General features: G+C 40.8%; 1 protein-coding gene across 4 annotated transcripts in view; it reads right to left on the minus strand.

The window, feature by feature from the left end:
* The window catches only part of Rasgrf2 (Ras protein specific guanine nucleotide releasing factor 2), a 232,163-nt gene that overhangs the window by 135,034 nt on the left and 85,791 nt on the right, over positions 1–11,338 (minus strand). For all 4 annotated transcript variants that reach the window (XM_031359985.1, XM_031359984.1, XM_031359983.1 and 1 more), the window contains exons 4-7: positions 9,775–9,864; positions 6,166–6,419; positions 4,446–4,525; positions 3,913–4,106 (exon numbers count right to left, since the gene is read on the minus strand). In XM_031359985.1, coding sequence (XP_031215845.1) covers positions 3,913–4,106; positions 4,446–4,525; positions 6,166–6,419; positions 9,775–9,864 — 618 coding nt within the window. The remainder of the gene's footprint in view (positions 1–3,912; positions 4,107–4,445; positions 4,526–6,165; positions 6,420–9,774; positions 9,865–11,338) is intronic.

The raw sequence follows: 11,338 nt of genomic DNA on the forward strand, positions 1-11,338 counted from the left end.
CTCATCACTTGTGTGACCATCATGGGGCTATCTTATGTTCACTCATGAGTGCATCTCTTTTTGCATTTATATAGACAACGGTCTCTGTTAGCACAGGCATTGACGGCAGCTCAATGGTCAACTCTGGTTCTTAGGAAACACAGGCAGATCCCTTGGTCAGAGAAGGGTAGGAAATATGAGACTTTTCACTGTAGGATGGACAAAGGAAGATTTCTGCTTCTATTCTATAAACGTCTCACCAAAACATCTTTTAATACTAGTCCACCTGGAAAAGACTCCAGGGATCTAGGTGCTTATGAAAAACCCTCTTTTTTTTGGCATCATCCTACATGGTTAAAACTATGCTAAAAGTCCTTCCACAGAAAATCAAGCAATCAACAGCTAATATGCCCAATTTTTCCTAACAAGTGTCAGGAGTGGGAGGGCCTCACTACTTACTATGCACTGAAACCCCATAAAACTATGTTTAGTAGATAGCTTCATGCTCCTCCATCAGTTAGATCTATTTTAAAGAGTTCTCTGGCTAAGATTCAAATGAATGGAGCTGAATTCAGTAACTGGCCCCTTCTCCTCGCTGCTGCTACAGGAACAAACAAATGCTAGCTCTTGATGAAAGTAGGCAAAGGAGGCTCTGCTGAGAAGTGACTCTGCAAAGAATGTGTCTGTGGTGTCAAGAACTCGCTGCAGTTTCCAAAAAGCATCTAACAATCACAGCAGATATTGAAATGAATCATATTTCTACTTTCAATAAAGGAATAGATCCTTGTCACGTCATAGACCTTAATTGGCTTACTCTCCTGCTTTACTTAATAGCTGGATGGAACAGCGAGTGACCACTTTTTGGAGTGCATCTCACAGCATTGTTCTTGGAGCAGATGTTATGATTGGCTTACCTATGGACTTTCAACACGGGCACACTCAAGTAAGCAGATGAGCACCAGAAGAGAGCTCAAACAGTACTAACCAAGACACTGTGTTTGCTAAATAAAAAATTTAATGGCTCTCTCTTTTATTTCTATAACAAATTGTTTGGTAACAATAGGACTTACTAGGTCTGACTAGTATCCTCTCAATTCTATAATCTCTCCTTGTTTTGATAGTTCAAGGAATTCACTGCCTTGACAAAAAAAGTCAGGAGACCTGAAGCAGAAAATTTGCTTGGTATGTATGAGGTCTTGGGCTAAGTCCTCAACACAAAAGGGGGACATAATAGTATCATTTAGTCACCTTCTCTCTTTCACCATAAAAAGCTCCAGGCTAAAACCTCCCAACTCTAATCCTCTCTGCTCCTCCCTTTGTCCCAGCACCAGTCTCTGCCTCCATATTTAAGCTCATGAAAAAGTTTGGGCCAGAGGTCCTCTGGCAGTGTAAAGGAGGGTCACATCTTCCACTGTTGCCAGAACATAGGGGTGTGTCTAGCACAACCAAGGAACAAAGTCAAGGCATGAAAGGACTACTGCAGTTCGGTGTATGCAAGGAAAGAAGCTACGTCCCAGATCCTCTTAGGGAGCAAATACCATCATGGCTTCTTCACCCAGTAGCCAAGGAACACTAGGATTGGAGAAGCCCAGTAAAAAATAAAAACTTTCAAGTTTTTGGAAAGAATATTTCTAATTGTTTCAGATGGTTTCTCTTGGTGAGATCCCAAGAGAAGAAACCCAAGGACAGACTACAAGAAAACCATGGACCATGGGCAGTAATCTCTAATAATTTCTCTTCTTGGATTATTCAAAAAAAATTTCACCTGTTCATCTCTTGAAAATGGAGTAATTCTGGCTGAATTATACAAGTTTCAAGATACTTCCAGAAAAATAGACCTCAAGAGCATGAGCTTTGGTCCACCTCACCACAGAAGAAGTCAAAGATTCTCAATATCAGATTCCTCAACAAAATTTTAGGATTTAGAGCTACCACAGTCTGGGGCTGAGGATGAAGTTCTAGATAACCCTAGACTCTTTACAATATGGTGTGCTTACCCAAACTTGAGCTGTTTACTTGTGTCAGAGACCCGAAGTACTTGGAAATAACCAGAGGTCAGCTGCCCCTGAGCATTGTGACAGTTACAATGAGAGAAGGCTAAGTAAGACAACAGGTCCCACCAAGACTCCAGGCTCCAAGCTCTTCTCGAGCATGATGGGAATGCTTCCAAATCCAAATTTGCTAATCAAATGATTAGTCATGGTTACTGGGCTTAACCTTTGCAGGATGAAGGGAGAGGAGGGTGGTGGAAGGTCCCTCCAAGGCTCTGCATTCAACTGCACTGGAGTGCTCTGTCCAGAGCTCAGGTAAAGTGCTTCCATTTAAAACCCTGAGAGGAACACGCCTTGGGGAATTATAAAGTATATGGAAGAAACTCTGAGTATCAGGAGATTCATAAGCCTTTAATTTGTGTCCACCTAACATGGATGCAGTTTAGTACTGAATCCTAACCTAGAAGTCACATCTGAAAATGCAAATAGGTTCACAGAAGAGCAATGTATACATGAAGCACTTCACTGTCACTAAGACCTGAAATTCTATATGTTATTGTGAAATAATTCCTCAGAGAGGGAAAGAATTCAAGCAAAATAGCTCAGTGTTTCATATATATGTATGTGTATGTATGTGTTTGTATGTACGTGTGTGTATAAAACATTATTATATTAACTTTCACTACAGTTAAATGCTTTCAAATGCAGCATTTTGGTTTTTAAAACCATTTAATATATATAATACCATATGTATGTATCTTATTTGCATATATATACACATATATATAACATGTATACATATATATATATACACATATATATATACATATATATATATAAAAACTCTTACAAAGTTTCAATAATTAAGTGTTTTCAAATGCAACCTTTGGGTTTTTAAAATTCTTACTGAACTACCCCTGCCACTTCCAAGGTTCCAAACCGTACTGACAAACCTTAAGACAAACAGTTATGGACCACAGAAATTTTCTTTCCTCTCTGAGGTTCCAAAATGGTTATCCAGGGTCAAGGCTGCCTGCCGAGAGGACAAAGTGCTCCCCAGTAACTATAACACACATGATCAGAAGAATCACTTTAACACATGACAATTTGGAGGCCTCCCCAAAAGCCCCATAAATTCCACAACAGGAACACTCAATGCCTTTCCAAGAGAACAGAATCCACAGTTTCCAAAAGAATAGGCAACTCCATGGGCTCTGTGGGACTCCCTCACCATAGGGCACTTCAGGAAAGAGCCCTGAAGGCAGGAAAGAGCACACACGTGCTTCCCGCTGTGGGCCTCCATAGTCCCCAAGAGAGAACATTAAGGTACAGCCTGCCTTAAGAAGGGCCACATGACCAGGCCCCACAACATCCAGGTCTAGCCAGAGCCTTCTGGCTCTGGGGTCTCCACAGCCTGTGGGATTAAGAAGGCCTTGTTTTGTTCTCCAAAGCTCCAGCCAAAAGAAACGCAACAGTAAACCTGCAGCAGCCAGAGAAGAAGGGTTGAAAAGAGAGAGACTTCCTAGCAGCCTCTCCAGTCCCCCCGGGAACCTTTTGCATAACCAGCATAAACTAGTGTATCTGCACAGAATCCTATTTCTGTGAGCCTAATAATATTTTTAAACATGCTGGAGGTGGAGACTCCATGAAAGAGGTCTGTGTGGAACCATTCTATAAAGAGAATTTGGTGCTTAAAAAAAAAAATCATTCCTGAATTATTTGCCTCAAAAGATACCTGCTTTCTGGGCTGGAGAAGTAGCTCATGGGTAGAGTGCTTGCCTAGCATGCTCAAAGCACTGGGTTCAATCCCTAGCACTAGGAAAATATCCAAACTGCCAAAGCACCCAGTTTTTTATATACGCAGGGCAAATAATTGATGGCATATGGTTGGCAACACTGGGCTAGATCCAAGGACTTAGAAGGTGCGTTCCAAGTGATTTACCTGAAACATTGGGTAGGTCAAGAACGTCTCCAGCATCCTTCCCTCACAGGCTGGGTTGGCTTCGTACTGCTTTAAGAGCTTGTCAAAATCTCTGTTTTGCTTACAGTTGGCAAGTACTTGGAGGCTGTACTGGTGATTACGCACAAATTCTTGGTAAATGTTCAGCATGGGCAGCAAAATATCAAATAGATCAGCTGGAAAAGAGAAGGAAGCATGGCTATTTCCCTAGTGCTTGGTGAGTTACTATAAAAAGTACCTCCCAGCACCATATGCTTCAGGGCTCTACTTGTCCTGCCTAGGGGACATATTGGGTAGCATTCACCCTGCAGAATAATAATGTGACTTCAACCACACACTACCTGTGACAGACCAAGGAAAAGCATCCCCAGGTAACTCCTGAGATGTGGCCTAGTACAGCAAGATGGATTCCCAGCGTCTGAGTGCCAACAGTGAAGTTTACATAGTCAAGGCTGAATAACACATAGTATACTCTTCTATTCAGCAAGAATCTACATCCTTCAAGAGTGACTTACCTAAAACCAAAGTAGGCCAGTTTGCCAGCCTTGCCTTTAGTCCTTGATGGAATATTTCATGAAGGAACATGATTGTTTCACTATAAAAAAAATTAGAAAAACAATACCGTTCAGAAACATAAGTTATCTGTTCTGTGAGGAGCCCAACATAAGCTTATACATGACCTATCGGCCTCATAGGCCCTCCAAACTGTATACTCCGTAATAGCATGGACTACGAGCCTGCCTCCGGCAGCAATTTCTCTTTTAGCCTCAGAAATCCAAAGTAAACAAAGATGAACCCCAAAGTCAGATGGTTAGGAAGCTCTGTATTAGCTTCTGGATCATGTTGTGGTCTGGTGCTCAACATTTCCAGGAGAGCTTTACGCCCCCAACCTTCCGACACATTCTAAGCGAAGGATTTCCTCTATTGAGAGAGGGACTGCTGTTTTCTTCATTGAAATCTAGCAAACTGGTGCAGTTACCTTTCTATTTTGGTGCCTGGGTTAAGAAAACAAGTGAAACAAATGTACATAATTGGGAGCAATACATTTTCTTAAGTCTAAGCTCTGCTGAAATTCAAGATAATTGGCCTGCCTGGGCTTCATTTCAAAGACAAGGGGATCTAAACCCCAGCCAGGACAGCAAACACTGTGTATGGCCACCCATTGAAAATGCACACCTTCACTTCTTCACCTAGGACAGCAAATACGGTGTATGGCCACCCATTGAAAATGTACCCCTTCTTCACCTAGGACCGAGGCAGTAAACACTGGCTGGTCTGCATGTAGAGCTGTTATCTCAGCTTCTAATCAAGAGCCCTAGCATTCACATTCGGAAGGTAAACAGCGTTCACCAATCCTGTGGAAACAACTCATCAGGGCTGCCTAAGACCAAGGGCCACACACTTGGATGCCCACTAGGAGGTTGTAGCTCATGCTCCTACACACACCTCACCCACACGTGCTTGGATAACTGGTCAAAATGCTAACTGCACTGCTTGAGGGATACTGAGGGAGAGCAACTTCAAAGTAACACACACACACACACACACACACACACACACACACACCACACACACTGTTTTGACTTTTGAATCATGTCAGTATATTGCCTACTCAAAAACAAATAAGTAGTGTAGTCAGAATTTCAGGAAAACACCAATCCTGCCTTCCTCTGCCTCTTCCCTTGACTTATTTTTCTCCACAACACAGATCACCAGATAATCTACTACATATTTTCATGTATTCTCTGCCCATTTCTGTTCTTACATCAAGATATAAATGTCACAAAGGCAGGAATTTTTCTGCTTTGTCCCCTAGCCGATCCTCAGCGAAAAGGTCACTGCAAATACTTACTGCAGACATAAATTCAACAAGGGCCCTTGGGACATCTTAGTTTGTATGCTTCCCAAAACACCTCTGTGTAAATTGCACACAAACACCCATCAATCACTCCGTCTCCTTCAGCTTGTAAGAGAGAGTATCTTCCACACATGCACACCCCAATGCAGTGACAATAACGCAAATGTGAAGCAGAGACACTGAGAAAATGAGCCGTCAAGATGGTGGAGAAATGCAAATATGGACTAACAGTGCTGTTTGAGGATCCCTTCCTTACTCTTAACAGGAGATCCACAAGGATGAATCTGCAAGACCTAATCTTTTCAGACTACAGGAGGGACATTTTCAAGAAATACTAATGAGTTCTTCCCAAACTCTTCATTAGTGCGAAGGCAAACCTGTTGAGAAAAATGCTGCTGACATCATCGTGGCTAATGGGTGGCTTCTTGGAGCTGGCTGCCATGCGCAGGGGCCTGAGGAAACCGTTCACCAGAATGTAGAGCTGGTGCACATACTCCGTCTCAGCCTCCACCATTGTGAACACAATCTGGTTTCTCTTCCTCATGCTCTCTGCATGGGGAGAACAAATGTAGTCCTGCACGATGGTCTTCCACTTCCTCCTACACAGCCATCCTCTCATGAAGCTCTGAACCTACACAGCGAGGAAGGGGGGGAACCAGACATGGGAGATGAGACCTGATTTCTGAAACGGGAAGCAAGAACCAAGTGTTTACCTCATGAGCCATATAAATGCCACCCTTAGGATGACGTGATGATGCATTTCATTCTTCAGTGCAATGAACAATGGCAAGTTTTCCCCAAACAATAGGAAAAAAATGATTTTAAACATTTTATCTTTTTCTGAGGTTCACAAATGTCTTCAATAGCTTAAATGCATTAGGGTTATTCATGCAGACTCTAGAACATTCTACTACTTAGCTAATATTTCAAAACTTAGCGAATATATTTAAATAATAATTAAAGGTTTGCTTTTAATAATAAAGAATGCTATATTTTTTATTTGTGGCTAAAAGGTAATATAAAATTTATCATCTTAATACATTTTTAAGTGCAAAAGATTGACCTCAGGATCTTACACATGCTAGCAAGTATTCTACAATTGAGCTATATACCCAGACATGCCTTTTAGAAAATAATTTATTGTTTTTGTTTGTTTGTTTGTATGTGAGTGTATGAATTTATGTATGCATAACATGTATCCTGAGGAGCCCACAGAAGCCAAAAGAGGACTTTGCATCCCCTGGGACTGGAGCTACAACGTTTGTGAGCCAGCATGTTGGTGCTGGGAACCAGTCCTGGTCCTCTGCAGGAGCAATAAGAGCTCTTCACTAGTGAGTCCTCTCTACAGCCCCATTTTCATGACTTCCATCTACACAGTTCAGTAGTGTTGGGGTATTCATAGTTTTGATTTTCAACAATTTGCAAGATCTCTATTCTATCACATTGAAACTCTCTATCTGTTAATGAACAACTCCATAGATACTTCTCTCAGGTTCTGGAGACCACCAGTCTACTTCTGTTTCTATGAATGTAACTACCTTAGAAATATTGTTTACATGGATTCTTCCACTATTCACCTTTCTGTTACTAATTTCATTTAATATAATGTCTTCCAGGTTCACCCATGTTGAAGCAGGTGCCAGGATTTCTGTGCTTTGATACCTCATTATACATTTATCCTATTCATCTCTGGTGGGTGTATGGTTGCTCCTGTCCTTGACTGTTATGAATAGTATTGCTATGCACATGGCTATGCCAATATCTTCTCAAGATCCAGATCATGTTGTCATTTCTTCTGAAATACACCCAGAAATGGAATTGCTGAAAAATGCTGTATTGAATTTCACTGAGGTCTATTTAATTTTACAATCCACATCACACTATTGTCCCAGTTTCTCCATATCCTTGCCAAAATGTGTCATTCTCTTCTTGGTTTTGTTTACAGTAGCTGTCTAATGAGTGTGAGGTTCTGGCTCATTGTGGTTTTGATTTGTACTTCTCCAATGATTGGTGACCTTTCTATGTGCTTGCTGATCACTTGTGAAACATCTTTGAATAGGAGTCTATCCAACTACTTTGCCCATTTTAAACCAGCTAAGTGTATTTATTTGTTGATGCTACATTTTGTTTTGCTTTGCTTATTTAAGCCTAAAATTAAGTATTGAAATCAGCTGTTCCAATCACTCCTGTGCGTGAATAATCTGAGGTTGCAGATGAGCTACATGACTGGGAAAGCTGCAAGTGGAGCCAGTCCTTTTACAGGACATCCTTGGAGTTCCTTAAACTCTTAGCAGCCATGTGGGCACGACATATACTAGCCATTTGCAATGACGAATAACTTAAAATAATAATTTAATATAAATTTTCTTTTATAGAAACATCATATAGCCCTTGAGATGGATCTGAATTTCTAGAACATGATGGGGAAACATCAGATTTGATGACAAATCTGGGAAAGTACACTAGATGTGTGGTTTTATCAGTCAACAAACATTTGCTGAGTATCTCTTAAGCGTCCGAGGAACTGTGAAACACCAGAATCCCTGTTTATTAACCAGCAGGCTGAACTCAAAACTCCAATCCTCTGTTTCCTCAGAATGGACCCCCAAACAAGAAGTCCTCTCTAAATATAAAAGTTACAGGATAGATAATTAGGATGTGACACTTTAGAGATGGCAGATTCAGCAAAGAGGCATATTCCAGAGTCACAGATTCATAAAAGCTTTAATTCCCTATCTGATCCCCTGAATACAACCATTATCTGTTTAACATTCCTTTTTATATCTCTTTCATGCACGTGACATATATCATGCATTTAATTTTGCAACACTTTAGATGTTGCCATCTGCCTTCACATTCTGACAGTACATCACCAGTGTCCATGTGGCTATTAAGGCTGCTATGCTCAACCAAGAGAAATTAAGCACATTTCACATCTTAATAGAATTGTACAAAGTTCTATGCATACTATTTTGAGAATTCTAAAGAACATTTTTGTGAATTATAAGCAATTTTGAGTTGTGATCTCTTAAAGTTAAAAGGCTACATTTCACCAAGATTAGAGGAGATCCATGGTTCATTTGTAAGCATATTTATTTGATTTGGGACACAAAAAATTAATAAAGTTAATTTTGGAATCTACTAACAAGTTCAAAAAAAGGTTTAAAGTTGCTTCTTCAGAGAATCACAAAGGTTCAAAATTGTGCATTTTTCTTTTATTATTCGCTTCTTTAGTAGAAGTAGTTTTGGAAAATGCACAATTAACATTTGTATTAAATAAAATCTTTCACTTTGGCAGCTGTCCCCTGATGAACAATAAATAGCTGCTTTATTAATTTGCTAACAGATCAGCTTCTACAACAAGGCTGAAAATTGGATATTATTAATATCTTTGTTTACATGTAACTGCATATTATATAAAAAAAAGCAACAGCATTAATCTTGGAATACAATGTTATAAACCAGGTTCAAATAAATGCTTTTTATTTGATGTAATGCTAAAGAAATAAGTTTTATTTTACTTTTTTATTTCATAAAAATTTAAAATGTTCGGCTCAGCCCAAAGAGTCTATTCCAAATTTTGAGCAACATATGATTAAAGTTTTGTTATAGCTAGCAGGGAATAATTATTGATTATGGAAATAAAACTTCTTCCCAACTATGAATGTGACAAAATCAGGAGTTTCAACAGTAGCAGAGTTACCCAATAGAGAACACTGCTGTCTCAAAGCACATTTGTGGCATTCTTCCCAGGGTCCAAGAGGGAAGTTCTAGAACTGGAAAGAAATCTCAGGCTGAGCGTGAAATCCAGACCAGTGTGTATCCCAAGGGTATCCTTGAATGGAGGACAGTTCCCTTGAAGGGACAGTGTAAGCGCCATTACCAGAAACACCAAGGCAGTTCCCAGCTGGGGAACGCAAGAGAAAAGTCACCACCACAGAGCAGACAAGTGATCACCATGCTCCCAGAAGCCTCCTCTCTCCTACCTTCTTAATCTTCTTGATGTCCGGATCCTCCTCCTCTTGATGGGTGTGGTACGGACGCATCCGTTCCTTGGTCTTATTAAGAGCAACAATCTGTAACACAAGACGAGTCCAGTTCAGGATTTGGTGAACAGTGTCCTACTGTCCAGTTACAGATGCCCTGCCTTTGAACATCCGGAAACCTTCATTGGATGTGCCCTCTCTTCATCTGGTGCTATGATGCAGGGACCACAAGTTTTATTCCAAGCCTTGTGTTTCCAGTGCAGAATTGAGGTCTGCATTAGGAGACATACTAGCCCTAAACTTAGCCCTGACAGACCAGGTTAGTGTCTCCTCGGGATCTTGTGTGAAGGCAGCTACCATGCAGCACTGTGGCTGCTAAAGACAGAGACAGTCAACTTAAAGCTCGTGTAGTAAGCCTGTGGTCTCTGAAGGGCCTATCCCACTCCTTACGAAAGCCTGTGGGGAAAATGGTAGCTCCCATTGCAACCTCAGAGTCTTGAGGCAAGTTGAAGCCAGCTAGAAAAGACTACTTCTAAGAAACAGAAAAGTCTGTAGTAAGTTGGGTCTTTTTGTGTACACCCAGCCCCATGTGACCTGTAAGGGAAATACAAGACCAAGTGGCTTCTTGCCTTTACAGTCTCAATTGTGGTTCATACAGGCCTAAGAATTAAAACAGAATCATTGGGAAACCAATACTGAAAAGGTCAGAAGGTCATAATTGTCCCTGCAGTGACCCATCTTTGGATCTTATGCCCTAAGCAATACATTCTATTTCCATTTTCTAGGAAAGAATGGGAAGATAACGGAATAGGAAATAATGCCTGTAAGGTGGCCACAAAAGACATACCTGCCACTGACCAGCCTTTCACTGCTATTTACATTCTGACTAAAGCAGAACACAGTGCAGACAGATAAGCACACACAAGTAAATGGTGAGCATGCATTGGTGCTGAGTTCCTCTCATGGTGTAAATACCAACCTGCTTCACTCAGTAGACAAACATCTGGTGTATTGGGGCAAAGAAAGAACACTATATATATATATATATATATATATATATATTTTAACTACAGTGCCTAATCTAGTCTTTTTAAATGCGGGTTTGTTAAGTTTTCTGTTGTTGTTTGCACTGTATCAACTCTCAGGGTTGCGCAGAGGAAGCTGGACTGCCTAATGATACAGTGAACACATACTTGGCCACTCGTCACCCCTACAGGCATTCTCATGTCCATGCTAGAGGCAGATATGCTGAGCTACATCATGTGCATATACCCAGAAGCAGGAGGTAAAACCTACACAGGAATCACACTGAGCCCCGGGAGGTGGAAGAGGATGAAGAACAAAATGACTGCTTAGTAAAAACAACAAGAAGGCTGTCAGCTCGACAACAAGGACCCACGACTGCTACCATTGGTGCCAAATCATTCTTTAGATAAAAGAGACACCAATGAATCTTGTGTTAGAACAGAGAGGACAATATAATCTCTACATTTGTCCTCCATTCTTCCTCTACTGATCACTGTCTGTGAGCACCCACAGGTCAGCATGGAAAGGTTTCTGCATT

The sequence above is a fragment of the Mastomys coucha genome, unplaced genomic scaffold (assembly GCF_008632895.1).
Source record: "Mastomys coucha isolate ucsf_1 unplaced genomic scaffold, UCSF_Mcou_1 pScaffold8, whole genome shotgun sequence".
NCBI lineage: Eukaryota > Metazoa > Chordata > Mammalia > Rodentia > Muridae > Mastomys > Mastomys coucha.